The sequence below is a fragment of the Chelmon rostratus genome, chromosome 5 (genome assembly GCF_017976325.1).
Source record: "Chelmon rostratus isolate fCheRos1 chromosome 5, fCheRos1.pri, whole genome shotgun sequence".
In the NCBI taxonomy this organism is placed as follows: Eukaryota; Metazoa; Chordata; class Actinopteri; order Chaetodontiformes; family Chaetodontidae; genus Chelmon; species Chelmon rostratus.
Window position 1 is genome coordinate 5,222,776 of NC_055662.1, and position 20,196 is coordinate 5,242,971.

A 20,196-nucleotide genomic window follows, 5' to 3' on the forward strand; every position below is an offset into this window, starting at 1 on the left:
TAACATCGTACTCATCCCTACCAGTGTAGAGAAAGCAGACATGAGTGCTTCATTAGGATTCACCTTTGAGCGCTCGGAAACAAGAATCAAATCCAAAATCAACCCAACATTTAACAGCTGCTCTTTGAGGCCAAGAGGTCAAAACAAGGGTGAACATTGCTTACTTACTTACTGCTAGCTTTTACCAATGACAGAAGTTGGTCTAAATCTATATTTGGGCATTTTTGCCAATTTAGTCGAATCGACAGATCTGTTTCACACATGAGCTTGGTACCTACACGACAGATACTGAAAAGGGACATACTGTAGTTTTAGATAGCCCTCCCTGCATGTCAATCATCTCATTGTCATTTCATTGTGCTTATGAAAATGACATATGTCACATTTCGGTGTACCTCGGGGAGGTCTAATGAAAGGCCACTGATGTGTGCTTTGCTGCTGCTGCCGCCGCCTATAGAAATCTCCTTCGCCACAGGACCCACATGTTCAGGTTCAGTCCTGTTTCAGTGGTATCTGGAAGCGTTTGGAGATTGCATGTGATTTTTCTCAGCATGCCGCTGTTTATGTGTGTGCAGAAGCCATACTACCAAGTCAGAATAAATTGCTTTTGCAGCATGTATTGAATGTGGTGCTCTGTTGTATGTTGAACTCAGTGTTAAATTTCTGTGTTAAAATTATTAATCTATAAATATACTGGTTGACTGACAGAAAATGAAATTAAAAGAAAATGTTGACAATCAGTTTGTTTAGGTCAGTCATTAAGTGACACCATAAAAAGCTATGTCTCCTTCTTTAAAAGAAATTGCACATGCTTTGCCGTATAAAATGTATTACAATGATTCCCTGTTGAATAGTCTTTCCCCCCCAAAACATGGAGGCATCACTTCATTGCATATGCCATGACATGTAAAATGGCTAAATCAGAATTTGAGAAATCTGTGCAGTCCTTTGCAGTCAATCGCCCACACGCAGTACAGTAATGTGTGGCTTGCAGTGTTGATTGATGTATGTCATACAGAAAAAGAGCAGTCTCGTGCACATTCAGTCAGATAGTTTAACAAAACACTTAATGGCAGCTTGGCTAAGCATTTTGACTATCAATGACACCAGGGGTTGTCATTCTGATGCCACTGACGTGTTCATTAACATAAAGATTTACCTTTGAGAGACAAACTGAGGATTTTGAGCAAGATAGGGGCTTTTGCAGGTAATCCACTGCGTGATGCTGTTTGCGTGGATTTGGAGAAAGGCACTGACTGTTTTGCAAATGTTACGGGCGATTCAAGAAATGCACCGAAGCGACTGAGAAAAACTGCAAGCTGATATGTCTGAAAAGATCATTTTTGTACATGTTGTACTTGACAGAAATTGTTCGGTGAACGTATGATGTCTGAGACTCCTGTCAAACTGTCATAGAAAAGTTGAACAGTGCAACCATTCATATGTCATTCATCACATAAAACATCTCACTTTCTCCTGATTCCTGCTTCCCATGTAATGAGCGCATGAGCTCCTCTGATGATTCACTTGAAAAAACATGCATCAAAGGTGACCTTGTGCTGCATTACAGAGGGGAACTAAAGGGGCAGCTAAGAGAGTCATTACATTTGTTTGCTATCCATTCTATCAAATTATTCTGCCTCTCTCTCCATAACAAAAGTCCATTGTTGTACTGTCAAGTTTGATCCCTCACTTAGCTGTTCATACAGAAAATACCTCTCAAAGCAATGATAGCATTTCATAAGCCATCTGATTTCAACTGTGCACCTTAGATTAGTTTGTACAGCGACGTTGGTCATTTCAAAGGAATTGCAAAGCAAAAACAGCTCCACCAGTTGATACCTTTGATATCTATAGCAAAGTCATATGGCAGATATTTTAATATAAGACATTCAGTATTCATTAAAAGCTGTGCCTTCAAACACTAATAAAAAAAATCTACCTCCACAACATTGCAAATGTACAAATGAACCTTATTATACATTTTATTACACATTATAAAATAATTCAAACAAAAAATTTGCTGGCAACTACCTCAATTAACATCAGCATAGACAAGAAATAACCTCCAACTGGATAAGTGTTTGGCTTATCAAATTAATATTCTACACCTTTAAAATGTTCAAGTGGTACAAAATCAAATGTAATAATAATAATTAGAATAAATTCAATTTGTATAGCACCTTTCTGACAAGGATTACAGCTCAAAGTGCTTTGCAACAAAGAAATCACATATACCCAGTGCTTCACAAAAAGAGAGGCATAGAACATTTATGTAAAGTAGGTTGGAGAATAAAATCCACAGATTAAACATAAGGCAGAAAAGTAACATAAAAGGTGTCTACATGCCTCTTATTCCTTTTCTACAGTCATCTTCAGCAATTTGAGACTTAGTAGGCGAGAGCTCAGAAAGCATTTCGCCTCTTGTGCCCATTCTAGCCATCAGCGCCAAAAAAGCACAAATTTCTTTTAACTATCCCAAACTAATGTGTTGCAGTCACAGCCAGTCCCTCCTCTTCATCTCAAAACAATTACCAATAATGTTGCATTCATTATCATGTTCCTGTCTGGGATTTGTAAATGCTGCTGACGAATGCCAGTAACTCCTTCCTAACCTCAGCTCAGAGGGTCCCCAACCCTGCTTTTAACCCACAGTGGTTGATAAAATGGTGATAAGAGACAGACTTGCCAGTGTAATCTCTCAGCCCCTCTCCCAGAGTGATCTTTCCACAAAACCCAACTGAATGTTGGTGCAGCATTCGAAAAGCAGGGCCAGCTTCAAGACTCATCAATAACGACAGAGTTGCAATCATATTTGCTGATCAGGTAAATGAGCTATGATGTTGCGAATGTTAGCCATCTTTGTCACTGCAGCATAGCAAACACCAGCTCGTCACAGCACTGCTGTCAGTGGCTTTATTACACACATGGAGTGGGATTCTGCTTTTGCTCCATCTCTGTGGTTGTTTGTCAGTTTATAAAGGGGTAAAGTAGACAATGTGAATGTGAGGCATGCTTAACTCCAGGGTATATATGCTAAGTGTTAAAATGATTAGGGCTGAAGGTTTTCCCATGATTTTAAAGTTATTATTTTCCAGAAAAATAATTATTCTCCTGGAAAAAAAAAGATAAATCCTGGACTTCTCACCATTAAGGAAATTTTATTAAAAGGGGCATTTTACACACGAAGTTAAGCTTACTGTCAAGAGGAGTACCGCTCAGCTTGTGAAAACACTTTCCAAAATGTTTAAAAATGATGTCAGCAGGCTAGTCTTGGCTTCGGCTTGAGACTTCGAACTTTTAACAGAAAGCAGTGTGTGTTACAGGCTGAAGGTGGGCTTCGAAAGACGTGGGAAATTTAAGAGGCAGGGGAGGTCTGCTGAAAAGATGCTTTCGAGTTGATTATAGTATAGGATCCAGGGTTTTTTGGAACTTGGAAGTCAGGATATTTCAGCCTCTGTGGCTTTGACATAATTGTTTTTTGTTTCTGATTTCATGTGTGATGACTTTTTGAATTGAACGACAGTCTTTGAAGGGGAAAAATGACAATGACAACCACATCAATTTTTAACTTGTCTGATTAAACCTGTTGCGTGCATAGTTTATAATAACAAAAAAAATAACATGAAGTGAGTAGACTTTGGTGAGAATTTCTGCTACAATTAAATTCTCAGTATCTACATTGTAGATTCTACAATATACATCCTCAGGTGTTAACTCTGCACTGCTGTGCCAGCTGGCTAACAGATGGGGAGCTTCACATGTGTCAGTGATTTCTCAATACATACCTCATTTTCAAAGCATGGTGGATGAACACACAGGTTTGCGGTTGTTCACGTGGCTGACAAGAAATATTCTTACAGACAGCAGAACCTCATATGAAACAATTATTATGCTTCATTCACACAATGGAATATTCTGGATGTTTTCTTGATTTCTGCACCTGTCATTTAATTTCATTTATAAGACAAGCTGTTATGGCTGGTAATATCTTTATTCTCAGTGTACTCTCAGTGTTTGCTGTCTCAAGATACTGTGCTGCTTGTAGATTAGAGGTGTGTGCTTTGTACAGATTTATCTACAAGAGCCACAATGAAAAAAGTGTCTTTGATAAAAGAAGAGTTTATCTTTGCGCATACCTATAAGTGCTTTGGTGCCATCGTTATTGATAAGCAGTCAATGGTGCGGTGTAACTTGAACATGTTCTTTGGTTGTTGACGTGTCAAAGTGTGCAGCATTGTTATTGTACTTTAGTCGAGCCTTGAGCAGATCTGTTACGCTCGCTGTTTCTATATACTTTTAATTGTAATTTATTTCAATTTTGTGTCTAAATATTAATGTTTGATTTAGTACACTTGTGAAAGGATGTATGAGAAATGCACGGAAGGAAAGAAAACTCTTCTCTGTTCAGGTGCAGCCTCAAGCAAACCAGCAGCATTCAGTTTTCCTGTCTATTGTTTAAAGTGATGGAAGATGATGAGCTGACCAGTCTTTTGAAAAAATCATCGCACAATCTTTTAAATGAGAAATTTGACTGCTGTAGTTCATTTGTGTAGCCAGAGCTAACGCAGCTTGGAGCAGTAACTTATGACTGTACCAGAAGAGGAAGACATTTCTGAAACATGACAACCTAAGTGGGTTATGTAATGATCAAAATACTGACCCTGTGGTGCCGCAGACCTCCTCCAGTGTTGAGGGATGGTCTCTCCATTTTTACGTCCACGGCTACTTTGCTAGGGTAAATTATTCTTTATGCGATGGCCTTCATCGTACTCTCTACCTCACAGCATGCATGCTTGGACGTCAGGTGTAAAAGACAGGTACACTGCTGCATTTGGTTGTGGGTGCAGCTGAGGAGCTGGAGCTAAGTTATGTGTGACACAAATGGTGGTTAACCGTAAGATGCTGCATTGGCAGGTATTATAAACTATGCTATTTTGCTTCTGTGTGTGGGGTTAGGGTAAGGGTTTTATGTTCATCCATACATACAGTAAATTGTCCATGTGCGTAATTGTATGCAGCAACCTACCGTAATGTGTTCATGTTCAGTGTGTCCATTATCTGTGTTGTGTTGTATGCCAATTTCTTGTGATGGTTACCAAATAAATGATTCACTCAAAGGACTTTTTGTTCATGTGTACAGCTTATATATATGTATGTATGTATGTACTCTACAGCCTCAGTTACAGAGGAGTGTAAGCTTTCTGGTGGTGCAAATATGTGCTTTGTATTCACTGTGAGCTGGGTCGAATGCGCTCCATACTAGGCTGACATGCTTACATTTATGAGCATCAAAAGCATATTCAAGCCAAGTGACTGTGGCACCTGTCCGGGTGCCTGACAGTCGTTATGTCCTCCCACCTTGTTATATGTCACTGGCTCTTTGAGACCCAGTCCTTGCTATTTTATCAGGCCATTACTTAGGCCGGATGTATAATGTGCCTGGCACTTACTATTATGCTTAATGTAATGTGGTGACATATAGACAGAGATTGAAGAATCCATTTCAGACCTTTTATTGTTATTATTATTAACAATGCATCTATAATACTCTGCATTCAGCTATTAAATTATTCACTATCTAGGTCTTAAATCTATGCTTCAGAAGGATAATACGACTGCGGGATTGACACACAGGGACTCCCTGCTTAACAATATGCATGTATTCGGGATATATAGGGATGCAATCATGGATGGTTTACTGAATTAGCCTAATAGTGCCTCTCTTCATCTTCAATGGGAATTAAATACTGAAGTTCAGTTGCAGTTTTTGAACCAACAACAGCACCTAAAAGTTCTGTTTCGTCTGTACAAAGAAAGACACACAGAATGGTTCAATAACAAATGCAAAAAAAAAAGGGACAAGAGATGCAAAATGACTACAAAACAACTACAAAGAGACACCAAACCACCACAGAGACACAGAACAGCCAGTGATCCAAAACCGAGACACAAAATACCCTCAAAGAGACTCAAAAATGCCATCAGAGAGATGGAAAAAAGTAAAACGACCACAAAACAACAACAAAGACATGAAATGAGACACAGAATGACTACAGAGACACAAAACCAATTCAGAGACGTAAAACACCATCAGACACCCGAAAAGAGCAGAGATACAAAACAACTACAGACCCAAACTAGAAAGATACAAAAAAAACCCACAAAACTACTACAAAGCAACAGATACCAAACAACAACAAAGTGAAACAAGCAGAGATTTGTACGGCTACATGCAGTGCCATCATTGGAAATACACAGCGAGACACAGTGCGGGGAACATTCAACAACATGTGCTAAGTTTGTAGTGTCAGATCTGAGGGTTACAAGACAAGATTGTGCCACTCCACTCTGTCCACTCTGTGCTCACTCTGTGCTCAGGGGCATGGGGGAGACAGGCACATGAAGAGGATTTCTGAACATGTTATCTTTACTATCAACTCTGTATACTAAAGAAATCACACCTCTGTTTATTTAGTGAAATCTCTGTTTACTTAGTGAGTCATATGTCTGTTTAGTTAGTACTATCTCTGTTTTGCTTGGCCTATGTTCTGTTATATAAATCTTTTAAAAAAATGTCCTAAGAGTTGGCTAGACATCAATAAAAACACTAGAATAGAGATAACTTGCTAAACTTAGTACAAAGCAGGAATCTGGAAAGTTCCTAAGATCCAAATAGATACTGAGGCCAGAGGGATCTCAGTGGAAAATCCCCAAAGGCTACAGTGGAAAATTACCAGTAGAAATTAGGGGAAGACCCCCCTCTATGAAAACATCAATAAAATCAGTGTAAAGATGTAACTTGATAAAAAGGATGTGGCCAAACTGTAAGGCCAAGCCCCCTGACAAATATATAAAAGGTGATGCGCAGAACAGAATTTGGGCATTGTTTGGCAGGACTTTTCTGGGCTTTTTGATCTGTGAAGAGAATAAAGCTCCCTGGACTCAACTCTTCTGGACTGCGACTCTTTTTCCAGACTCTGTGCATTTTTTGAAGAAAAGCTGAGTTCTCCTAAGACTTAGAATTTTTAAGATTATAAGTGATATTATTAAGAGTTAAGAATTAGGCAAAGAATTATAATTTGACCCTGATCCAGTCAGTATCTGGTCCTTGGCGAGGCAGTAGGAGATCCCCGTCAAGTTCTTTGATCTACAACTGGAAAAGTATGCTGCATATTTTTATGACGTCTGCTTATTCATTTTGTTTGAATGCCATTCATAGAACTGAGGCTCATTATAGAGGTCTGCATAGTGATTATGCTGTCAGCGGAAGTACAGTAGCATTAATTAGGCTGCATATTATCCACTTTATTATACAGGATTCAAAGGAAGATATCTGAAGCGGGCCTTGTTGCTTGTGAATGTTTTTTGTCTGCTCTCTATACGCTCTGTTATACAACTGGATGTTGTTTATGGCTTTGACAAAAATAGTTCAAAGAAAATGACACATTCTCAGAACTACATCATCTAAAATAGATACAAATTATACTTAATACAAACAGGAAAAAACATAAATAATTCAACTGAGGCTAAAACCAATCCTTCCTTCTACCGTCTGTATTCCTTAAACCAGGCACCTCCAGGAGTGCAAATAATCCTTGCTCCTTACATTTTTACAATCGTGGTTTATTGACTTACAAAATAACATGATTGTGAGAATGCAATCTGGTTAGAGTAGAATGTGAGAGTGCAAATTTTCCTAAAATACCTTACATTTCCCACTCTATGGTGATATTTTAAAGTTACACAACTTGCTCATTGGACGCAGCTTTGCAGGAATTTGGAAGAATGTTTACACCCTTGTCGAGCTTGTTTTGCTATCTACAGTGGCGTTGAGGGTGGTAGGATTGCAGAGCAAGAAAATGGGGCACTTAATAGAGAAAGCACAATTATAAACTGAGAACAACACCAATTCAAGACAATTTTATTGTGACAGCCCTGATTTAATGACATTGTTGATGACAGCATCATCGTGCGGTAATAATGATCAGACTTAGACATAGTGAAACAGCTGTTATTAGCTTGTATCCGAAGCAAAAGCAGACAATCAGCTGTTGGCTGAAGAACTATTTCATTCAATTGCAAGATATGTTTTTTAAATAGCAAAACACACAGCTTAGTTTAATAGCACAGGAAGGTTCATGCGCTAATCAAACATTAAAGTGTAATCAATGGGGTACTGCATACAGTAATTGGATATTTATCGTATTTGTGCATAACTCAATAACACATTTTTCCATAAACGACTGATTGTATCGACTGTACAACTGGATGGTGGTGTTTATGGTTTTAACAAAACATTTAATATATTTCATAATATTTCAGGGGCAACAACAAATTCTCACGTCTGTACTTCCATCTCACTTATCTGAAAACTCTCTCTGAAGCTGCAGAGCTGTTAAGACACTTGCAGGACTACTGGTTGTCATTTTCTTGTTGATGCTCTGCTCACAATAAAGAGACAAGGAGTATGACATTTATTCCTAATGACATTTTGAAAAATGTTATACTATATGAGGATAAAAGTGAAATTTGAAGTCAAGGAAAAAGCAAAAGTTCACAACTGTTTAAAAAGTATTTCAGTTCAAACTTTGTGTTTGATCATTCTTATTGTGAAACCATAAATTTGCTGTCGTAAAATCAATTATATTCCAGTTCAACTAAGAAAAGCACTATAGAACAAAGTATTCTACATGCAAAAATCATGCAGGTGTGTTTTGTTGTTCAGGTCAATACCATGTTAAGTTGTGATTGTTTTAGCATAAGAATATGTCTCCTGGATTTGGTCTACCGAAGCTCCACACCATTTCCTTCCAGAAAATTCACTTCACTTCACTTTACTTCATGCCTTGTGTATGATTTGATATTTATGGTGAGGCACTTTGTGAAGTCTGATCTTTAAAATGCTGTAAAATGTGTGTAAATGTAAATAAACTTTTTGTGCCATTGTTTAAAAAAAAAAATAGTCAGCTGGGAGGAAAACTGAGTTGGAAAGTGCAAATAAAAAAGAAAAAAAGGGAGTGTAAAATGTGAAAGGAGCCTCACAACTTGTAACAGTCACTATCTCATAGAAGGTGCAAAATCTGTTTCTGTAATGTCTGAAATTAATTTTCCACCCTCCTCCACCATCCAATGTCAGTTCACACCATAAATAAGTACGTCTATTCAAAACACAAATCTAAAACTCACATTCAAGCATGTGCATGTGAACATACACACACACACACAGACACACACACAAAATAAGATTTAACATTTCAATGTTTACTTAAGACCTAAACTTAGGCCAAGGTGTATGTGACCTCAATTTGGTGACCTGGTACAGAACATCAGTCACTCTGGTTCTACCTGTCCCTCAATGTTCTGATGATTCAGTGCTGCCATTCGCTCTTGACCCTACAGGCCACCGCTGTGATCAGTGCTGCTCCCTTGCCACTTCCATCCTCGGACTTCTGGAAAGTCACCTGACATTGTGGCGCCAAATCCTGCAATGTCTCTTGCATGATGCTGGAGAAACTTTAGATAGAGTGAAGAGGAAAGAGAATTAAGAAAGGTCCAGTGTTGAAAATCTCCCTCTCCAATATTTGATGAGCAGTTAGCTACAACATATTCATCCATTATGACGATGACCCACTATAACTGCCTGCTGCCAGAGCACGAGAAGTCATTTTTAGGCCTGTTAAGGCCATTTCCCTCCTTTATGCAGACTTGTTTAATATGTCAAAAGCAAGAAAAATATTTGTGTTAGGACATAATTGCTCCTTACTGAGGGTGTGTTTTATAAAGGGTGCCATCTACTCCCACGGTGATGGAAAACTGATTGAGGTTGCGGTTCTGTCTCATCTTGTCGACCACAGCAGCTAGACCAGCACCACACAGCTGAGCGGCACGGCGGGCCACCACACTACAGACCTCCTTCACCAGCACGCTGTCGTCACATGTGGAACTGGTGAGGCCCAGATGCTGTAGAATTGAGCGGACCTGTCGCATGGCCAGACGGTCACTTTGGGATCACAGAGAATTACAAGGGTTATACAAGCTTTTACAAATTTAAATACATTTACAGAATCCTTTTTTTTTTTTTAAAGCTGTAGATTCTTTGAGAAGAGAGAGATAGAAAAAGAAAAGAAACATGAACAGAAAACCTCAGCGAGGTGTTTCCCCAATTCCTAGGACAGACAGAGATTCAAAAATTTAAATAAATTAAATTAATCTTGGTCGAATATAAAATTAAACAAGAAAAAGATGGTGACAAACCTTTATTGAGAGAGGGTAAACAGAAATAATAGGTGCTTGTATGTTACTGAGTCACCTAAATGTCTCACAATGTTAGTCCGAAGTAAGTAATCAGCGGCTTCCACCTCTTCTTGAACACAGCCATTTCCAGGTTGAGCTTTGCTGTTATTTTTTTCATAATGTACGCTTTGATAAGTCGCTCTTTCCATTGATCTATGGTGGGTGGTAATGGCTTACACCAGGACACAGTTATCATCTTTGCTGACACTGCTGTAAGGATTTTGAGAGGGTACATTTTTTCTTTACATAGAAAATCATGGGGGAGATCAGCGGATCCTTTTTTACATGAATATGTAAAATGTTAATAATTTCCGTCCGAATTCCCTCCCAATACAGTTTCAATTTAGGACAATCCCAGAAAATGTGCGTGTGATCTCTGATTTGTCCACATTGTCTCCAACAAAGATTTGTCTTTGTCTTGTCGAATTTAGAAATACTAAGAGGAGTTTTTAAAAACGGGTGTTCACTTTCTAGATGAATTCTTTCCATGTAGGACTGTTGGTCACTTTATGCCCATACTCACACACCTGTTCCCAACTTTGATCTTCGATCATGACATTCATTTCTAATTCCCACTTCTCTTTCACTCCTAGAGAGCTCCCCTGTACAATTGTCTATAGTAATTTATATAAACTGAGACAATTTTTTCACCTTCCTCTTTCTTTATGATCATGATCAAGAAAAGTTCTAGATCGGAAGGCAGCATTGTGAGAGACTGCCATTCAGTGTGAGACATCAGATAGCTTCTCAACTGCAGAAATCTGTAAAAATCAGTGGAAATCAAACCGAAATCTTTCTGTAATTGTTTAAATGACTTCAGGGTTTCCCTGTCAAACAAATCGTCTATCAAAATGAGGCCCTTATTTTCCCAGTCTTTGAATCTTGAATCTAATTGTCTGGGTATAAAATCATTTATCTCAGAGATTTTCACTGCCCTAGATATGGATTGAGGTGCAATTATCTTTTTTCTCACCAAATTACAAACCTTATGTGTGCACTTCATCCAAGGATGGTTGAATGCCTTTATGCTGCTACATAGACAAAAACACTGATAAAGCTGTTTTCAGCCACACAAAAAATTAGACTATATTCAGCATCATGTAAAAGCTGCTTTAAGATATCTGGCCTTTCATTCACTGATTCAGCTACAACTCATGATGCTTTGCATCAAAGCTTTTTTTTTCTCTACTACTTGGGCATGTTTTCTAGAACACCTCCATCTATCAAAAACACAGTGCGGCACACAATGCTGCAAATGCCTCATTTAGTAGAAGGAAATTCAAAAGTAAATGAGAAAGTTTTGTAGGAATAAAAATTCTTCTTGCATGTCCTCACAGGCATCATTAACACTCTTTCTTACCACTGTCTACTCTCTGTCCTCTCTTAACACCTCGCCATCTGACCAAGCCACCCGATAGTGGTGCTTCTCTGACGTTTGTCTGTTCTATTTTCAGGGACTGTGGTACCTACGTAAACTCATTTCGCCCCCTGTGTCTAAAGGTGTTTAAACACTGACACAACTGAACAAGTTGCACCTGGAAGCTGCACTGAAAAGTAACACTATTTAAGAATGAAGTTGTTGATGTTGTTGAATTTTTGATTCACTACTGACAATATACCATATAATGGATTGATCAACAATGTTCTTTTCACTATATTCATCTTTTCATTTTCACTTTTTACCTGCTTAGTATCAGCACTCAGATGTGTCATTGGAGAGAACTTGGAATGTGATCCATGGTTGCAATTGCCAGACTACAGGATTATAACACTCGGTGGCTTGTTCACTGTGATATATTACCCATTTCAAACAAACTCTGTCTTGTCCTGGAGTAAACCAGTGAAGGTTATCCAAAAAGTAAGCGTGAATAAATCAGCTTTAGACAAACAGCATACTGACCTACGCAAAGATTCAAATTTCTATAAGGCCTACTTTAGTGTGCACTGAACTCTATTATGTAGAAAAATACAAATATCAGAGTAGGTTTTAGAATCAGCAGATGCAATAGACGTACAGTTATGTGGCCTTGGTGTTGCACATCCATCCTTCACCTCTCTTTTCTCTCTGCTCCTAAGTACTCACCCACTGTGTGATAAATGTCTCACATTGTTTTCTATTCTTACTACACAGTTACCAAGGTGAACAGGGGTAAGCTGTGGAGAGACACTGACTACATTTTATGACTGAATTTGATTTCGATATTTTGGATGAGGCCTTATTATGAATGTAGTATTTTCTGATTAAGACGTGGGATATGCAGATATTATTCAGGTTTTAGGAGTATTCTTTGGTCATGTATACAAAGCATTCAGAATATGCGTCTCAATTGGGATTTTCTACCATATTTTGGCTTCTTGCTTGTTTATAGGCAGTTCTGTGTTTTGTTTAGCCAACAGTTTGCAGGGCTGGGGTAGAGATGCATGTGAAAAGAAAAAGCCCACATTTCTGACTGCGGTAAAGTTGGACAGATATTCACAGACTTGAACTTATAGCTCTTAAGCAAACCATTGTTAAAACACAAATGATGCCTCTTTCCAAGCATTGTAAGGTAGAGAATAGGCAACAACCTAATCAAAATTAACCATCCTCCAAAACAAATTACATCAGTCCCATCTGTATTGTGCAACACTGAAAAGATACTACAATAATATTCAGCAACCTCGCTGAAGCACAAAGTACTGTCAGTCGAGCCCAGTTTATTTTTCAGGTGAACATCCAGGTACTTTTACCAGGTAAGATTCAACCAGCTAAATGGCCAAGCTCGTCAGTGGCAAACACAAGCACTTTTAGTGGACATTGATGGTGACAGAGGGTCACTTAGATATAAAAACATGAGAAAATAGGGTCCATAAACTAGGATTATATATTTGAGTATTATTTATTTCAATTCAAGTGTTGTAGTATAACCAACAGGAGGCCACAGATGTGTGGAGTGACTATAGTGTGTGTGGTTGTGTCTCTTTTCAGTGTTACAATTTGCAGACAGTCCCTGTGCACTCACAGTCGGATTCACATGAAGACCAATGTAATTGGTTGAGCTCAGAGGACAGTTCGTTTTGATGAAAATCAGGTTGTAGTTCATTGTCAACTTTGCTGGAGTTTTAATGACGTTTAGCATTGTTACTGATCCGGAAAGTCTGAATTTTCGAATATCTTTCCAACGTTGCCACGACAGAGTTCTTGTCAGAAGGAGAAACACACTTACTTTTAAACATTATGTGAGACATGGATATCAACAGGTTTTTGGATATGCAAAAATAACGCAACAGCAACCTTTTAAGAAGGTGGTTGAAGAAAGGAAAGAGAGAGGCTGTGCTCATTAATCGGATCATGCATGGCTGCATGTAAACGGAAATATCAGTGGAATATTAATTTCCTGAGCCATGTAAACAGCTTAGTAGGAATATTGTCTTTTTAAGGATAAGGGCAAAAAATGGAATATTTTGTGCATGAAAAGGGAGTCAGTGACACTTTAACACTCACCTTTCAATCTGTGACAGGAACTTTGTCTCAAAGATGCCGCGGGTCTTCAGCCGCTCAGACAGTTTGCCTCTGAACAGCAGGCCCTTAGCAGTAAAATCCATCAGCACATTCCTCACTATCTCCCCGAGATACATGCCACTGATCATCTTCTCATACCTCGGAGAAAAAGACACACACACTGAAAGCTTATACAAAAAAAAACATGTATTCTATTGTACTGTCATACTCTTTTAATCAAACTGATGCTGAACTGGAAAAAAAATCTAATGTAAAAAATAATAATAAGTAATTTGAAAAAGAATAGCTTAGCCAAATTATTATTTTTAGGAATGAAAGCATGATAGCTCAGAGAGCAAACAGGTGTACAGGAAGCCCAGTTGTTATACAGGTGGGTTTAAATGGAAAAGATTATCAGGACATATGACAGATGCTCAACAACAACAGCTCCTCTAACCTTTCTGAAAATACAAAAATCCTTTTCATCCATTCCACAATGTTGGTGCATTGTCAATGCTGGCCCGTGCACTGCTCTCTCATTCTTTCCTTTGCTAATGGTTGTTTTTCTAAAGTGACTATAATGTACCCAAAACTCTGAAGTACATTTAAGGAGGTGCTAAAGTCATGTAAACAAGATTTTTTTTTCTGCTGAAACATGTTTCCTGTTCTGCCACCATTTAATATAATCAACTACACTGCTAATAAAATAAAGGGAACACTAAAATAAATAATAAACTTCCTAGATCTGAATGAATGAAATATTCGTATCAAATACTTTGTTCTTTACATAGTTGAATGTGCTGACAACAAAATCACACAAAAACTATCAATAGAAATTAAATTTATTAATCCATGTAGGTCTGGATTTGGAGTCACACTCAAAATTAAAGTGGAAGAACACACTACAAGCTGATTCAAGTTTGATGCTATGTCCTTAAAACAAGTCAAAATGAGGCTCAGTAGTGTGTGTGGCCTCCACCTGCCTGTATGACCTCCCTACAATGCCTGGGCATGCTCCTGATGAGGTGGCGGATGGTCTCCTGAGGGATCTCCTCCCAGACCTGGACTAAAGCATCTGCCAACTCCTGGACAGTCCCAGACATGATGTCCCAGATGTGTCCAATCGGATTCAGTTCTGGGGAACAGGCAGGCCAGTCCATAGCATCAATGCCTTCGTCTTGCAGGAACTGCTGACACACTCCAGCCACATGAGGTCTAGCATTCTCTTGCATTAGGAGGAACCCAGGGACAACCGCACCAGCATATGGTCTCACAGGGGGTCTCTGGCGAGCACATGGAGGGCTGTGTGGCCCCCTAAAGAAATGCCACCCCACACCATTACTGACCCACTGCCAAACCGGTCACGCTGGTGGATGCTGCAGGCAGAAGAACGTTCTCTACGTTCTGTGTGTGCTCAGTGTGAACCTGCTTTAATCTGTAAAGAGCACAGGGAGGAGTGTCCCTGTCTTGACTTCTGAAGGAGTCGAGACAGGGACACAAATATCTCATGGTGCAGGTACTGAGAAGGCACTGTCTCCAAGAGGTTTTTGACAAGATCATGGAATGGCTACAGGTCTTGAGCTGTAGATCTGAGGAACAAAGCTGTCATGTATGGAGATAGAAGTTCTGTAGAGGCTAGAGCATGTAGGACTTTAAACACAAACAAGAAAAATCTTGTGACAAATGCAATGCCGAACGGGAGCCAGTGCAAAGACACCAGTACAGGTGTACATTTTGTTTTTTACACCTGCATGGAAATCTGACCTCAGGATTCCATACAAGTTGTAAGCTGTAAACTGAGGACTCATTGATACCAAAATACAGGGAGTGGCAGTATGAACAGTAGTTTGATATTGTCTGTCTAGGTCCTGTCTGTGACATAAGAATGAAACCAGTTGAGAGCTGTGCCAGAGACTAGCAGTACTTGAGTTGAGGATACAAAAGGGAGGGAGAAAGCTGTACATTGAACAATACTGACTTATGATTCAAAACAGACATCACTCAGTTTAAACTCAGTGGGGAAGAGACCTGAGGCTAAAACTAAGCTCAGAGTATTGTTTTTAACATGCGTTGGAGTTATTGATTGAACAAGACTAAAAGATTCAGTAAGTACTCCTTACTGAATCTTTTAATCTTGTTCAATCAATAACGTGAATCCACTTGCACTAGAGTCAATGAGGTAGAGTGCTAGATGTAATTATGCAAACATGGCAGTGCATTGCAGACAAAGAAGTGGTCATACGTTCATGGAGTGAATTTCATGTACAGTACTAATAATGACTAGAAAATTCCCTCTGGGAAATTTTGAAAGGGACACGGGGAACAACATCTCTGTCAACATGGGAATTAAAGCCATGACCAGAGCTAATCACACAGACACATGATCATCATTCACTGAGCAATGATTGAGGAGCTGTAATCACATTAATTCTTCTGTGTGTGTGAGTGTGTGTGTGTGTGTGATTGAGAGAGAGAGAGAGAGAGGAGTGTGCGCATATGCACGCATGTGTTCTGGTGTGTGTGTGCATCTGTAACGGTGATCACATAAACTTGTCTGTGTGTGTGTGTGTGTGTGTGTACATGTGTATGACAGACAGGGCTCAGCAGTATTAACAGCAGATATCAGAGTTAGTCAGTCCCTGATTAATGAATTGTTCCCAGCTGTGGCTCTGGCTTCAGCTCAGAGGTTGCCATGACAACTTGAGGTGGTTGTCAATGACGACAGAGCCACCCTGGGCAGAAACAGGCAGTATGGGGTGAGATTTGGGTTCAGCGCACCTCCTGAACTACAGCCTCTTCTGAGAGAACCGTACCTCCTATCAGAGTGTACTATAGATCATCGGACTCAAAAGACCTTCTTGAGTAGCCATGTGTAAGAATTTTTTTCCTTGCCAAACAACTTTTCTTTTGATCGCGATGTAAAGACAGGTGGCATTTCTGCTTTTCTCCAAAAAAAAGCTCTGAATTTTGCATTAGAGTGAATGGAGGAGGGAGCTGGCTGCACAAAAGTTTCTCACTATTTAAACTAAGTCTCTCTGCTTTTTTGGTGAAAAAAAATCAGATGAAAGAAGACAAGTTTGTCTACAAAAGTGTATAAATCATGTGTGTAGAGTGTAATTTGTGGCCGTAGGGACGATAGAAAGAGAAATGTTTCAGAGAATTTTTAGACTCTCTCCCACTCTAGCATATGATGTCACCCACTCTAGCACGAACATTCCGCACAATACACACCCATTATAATCTCAAAATTTCACCAAAAACAATCATTGTCATTGAACAGTGACTGATCAAAAACTATAGGACCAATCAAAATGTGGATGAATACACCAATACACCAGACTTGTGTCTACAGTTTAAAGTTTAAATGAAGTCTCTCGGTGAATGTTTGCCTGAGCTATAGATGTTTGCAAGACTCCAATGATTTTTCTTTTTCGCAGTATTTCGTAGAGAAAAGTAATAGCACACTGATCCCGATCAAACCGCACGTTTTGATATATAATTTGTCCTACAACTCTTCAAGCTGTAGGAGGAGTTAGGGGACAAGATTTTGGAGGTTGATGAAAAATAACAATAAGAAGAAACGCGCAGTATAACAATAGTGACTCGGTCACTGGCCCCTGCAGCTATTTCATAGCTGTAGGGGTCAGTGACTCGGTGCGTTGCCCCGTGTCCCTAATAAAGTATTACTGATATCGAGACAGAACTGTGCACAGTTTAAAGGCACTTAAAGAACATCAGCTACATGGTCCTCAAAGGTTTGACAAACAGTGAGAATGGATACCAGCACTCATAAAATTGAGTGTGTTGCCCTAAATGTCAAGCACTTACTGGACCTCCACATTATTAGTGATGCATTATCTTTAACAGACCAGCACAAGAGACCTGGGTATTTATGCAGCGCTTTGAAAATGCACTGCTGGAGCCTGCACAGTGTCTCTGTATGAATGTGTGTGCATATACAGTACATCTTACATGAAGTTAAACTAGATATTGATCAGCCAGTATGTCGTCGTCTCACCAAGAACTGATGCTGTGCATTGACCATGCAAGTTGAAATTTGAGGAAACACAAAAAATGAAGAGCAAAAAGAAAAGACAAGCAGTCAAAAAAAGGTCACTATTACCAAAATTTTGTGAGCATTAACATTTAAGAGTGCTCATTGGGCAGCGTAGCTTTTAAGGGTGACCAATGGCTAACAGTGCTAGCTTCACTACCACAAAGGTATTTGCTTAAGTACTATTATTAACGTTAATGCACTTGGTATGAGACAACCACTTTCAGGCTCTGTCTATGACTCTCACGCTACTCGAAGACAGCTCCGGTAAAGTCATTTTTTTTCATTTGCTACATAGTTCTTCTTACAGAAATAATCTGAGGGGCCCCAATTGTATTTTTGTCTGTAATCTGTCTCTTTGACCATCTGTCCTTGGCGCCCTCTCACATATCGGTTTATACTGTATCTGTGACTACATGCAATGCGGTTTTATTTGACTTCTGGCACCTTTTGGTTGTTTTTCAGACACTGCATAGTAAAACTAATATCTAATAAATCACCCATCCAGTACCTCTGTTTCCCAGGGTTGTTAGAGCATTCATCGACAATGTGATCAAACTGGGTGCAGAAGTCATCAAGTTCGCCACTGTCACCAAATGCTCCCCACTCCATGTTGACACACATACGACCTTCATCACCCTCCACCAGTTCAATGTTCTGCATTTCCTCCATGTAGCAGGCGTTGGTCCCTGTGCCTGAATTAGACAGGGGGAAAGGTATTACAAACACGGTCATGGAAGGAAAACATCTGTCTTTTATTTCAAAGGGAAACATTCCCATTTAAATTAAAAAAAGAATGGAACAAAGGGACAAAGAGGCTGGCCTCTAGAGAGGAAGGTGGGGGGTAGACAGACTTACCTACGATGAGTCCCACTTCACATTTGGGTTCCTCATAGCCGCAGGTCATCATGGTTCCCACTGTGTCATTAACCACAGCTACAAAGTTCAAGTCAAATTCCTGAAAGCAGTGATAAAAAAAGAAATCATTTCCAACTGTCAATTCCACTAAAACACATTAAAAAACATTCAAATAGTGACAAGTGCTAAGTACAGTGATATCTTAACCAACAAAAACACTGTTTTACACTGAACAAAAAATGCCAACTGCACACTCCCTGAAAACTTACACACAGAGTGGCCACTACAACTCAGTTTCTACATCATATGCAATAAAAAGCAGATTACTGCTATTCTGAGTTCTTACAGAACTGTATGACAGACAGGATGCAAGCTGTTTTTAAGTCAGCATTGTTTGTAAGCCACCTTGGCAGCTGTGGGTATGCATTTTATTATATTATTTCAACCATCACAGGCCACATTTCTCAATAAAATTTCTGACAACATACTTATGATGTGTGTACTGACCTGTCTGCGGCGGACAGCATCTTTAAGTAAAGTAATGACATCTTGTCCCTCACAACCGCTGGCTTTAAAACCCTTTGTCCACTTCAGAAGAATGCCCTGGAAAGATGACAGCAGTGACTTGTGTGTGAGTGTGTGATTCTGTGTGTGTAGAAACACAAACAGCATTTGACTATCCTAAAGATATGTGGAGGTCACTGCAATAGCTGCAGGGGATAAATAAAGCTCAACTGCAAAAAAAAAACATTTTGTCAGCACATTCTTGTACAATTTTCTTAAAAATATACAGAAAATCTAAAATTTGTTGGAGCAAGTATGCGATTTCTGTGCTCCTGTTTCATAGTACTTTGTCAAGTGTCTCAGATTCAAAGCATATTATTAATCATTTATGTTGGCGCATAATTTTGATAAGAAAATTTGCCAGAAATTGTTATTATCTCAAGTGCATAGATAGGACCTCATTCAACCAAACCCCAAAGGATTGCAAACATGCTTAACAGGGTTTCCGTTATCTTGTAGTAACCATTCTTTTACAGGGAAAATCTGGTGAAGACATCTGACATATTTAAATCTCTCCGGTCATTGGGTCTAATGAAAATTATTTTCCGAGTTACATGTGAAAATATTCTGGCTCTAAACACCAGTCTTCCCTGCTGCTTCGCTGATGTCTGCCCTCTCTTACTCCCCTCCAGAGTCAGTGAATTAAAGGTTTATTTCGACCAAACTAGAGTTGGTGGTGATTGCTGGAACAGTATGAGGATGAACCAAGACAGTTTTGTTAAGTTTTATCTGGTTTCTATTGACTTTGAATGAAGTTTGTTTCACAATAATAAAATTACTTCTTCTGTAAATGAAGTCTGGTGTCTGTTTCTGGTTTAACAAAAAGGGATCCTTTCCATAATGTTATCAGACACCTAGAATAAAAATCTGAAACTGTCAGTGGCAAAAACAAACACTTTAAGTGGACATACATTAACGGTGCACAAAAGTCCAGAGGGAATAT

At 39.1% G+C, this 20,196-nt stretch overlaps 1 protein-coding gene across 1 annotated transcript in view; it reads right to left on the reverse strand.

Annotated features, from left to right (window-relative positions):
- Window positions 1-7,142: 7,142 nt before the first annotated feature.
- The window catches only part of hk2 (hexokinase 2), a 54,972-nt gene continuing 41,918 nt past the window's right edge, over window positions 7,143-20,196 (reverse strand). The window contains exons 13-18 of the mRNA XM_041936938.1: window positions 19,197-19,292; window positions 18,690-18,789; window positions 18,343-18,526; window positions 13,781-13,936; window positions 9,767-10,003; window positions 7,143-9,516 (exon numbers count right to left, since the gene is read on the reverse strand). Of these exons, the coding sequence (XP_041792872.1) occupies window positions 9,372-9,516; window positions 9,767-10,003; window positions 13,781-13,936; window positions 18,343-18,526; window positions 18,690-18,789; window positions 19,197-19,292 (918 nt within the window). The 3' untranslated portion in view covers window positions 7,143-9,371. The remainder of the gene's footprint in view (window positions 9,517-9,766; window positions 10,004-13,780; window positions 13,937-18,342; window positions 18,527-18,689; window positions 18,790-19,196; window positions 19,293-20,196) is intronic.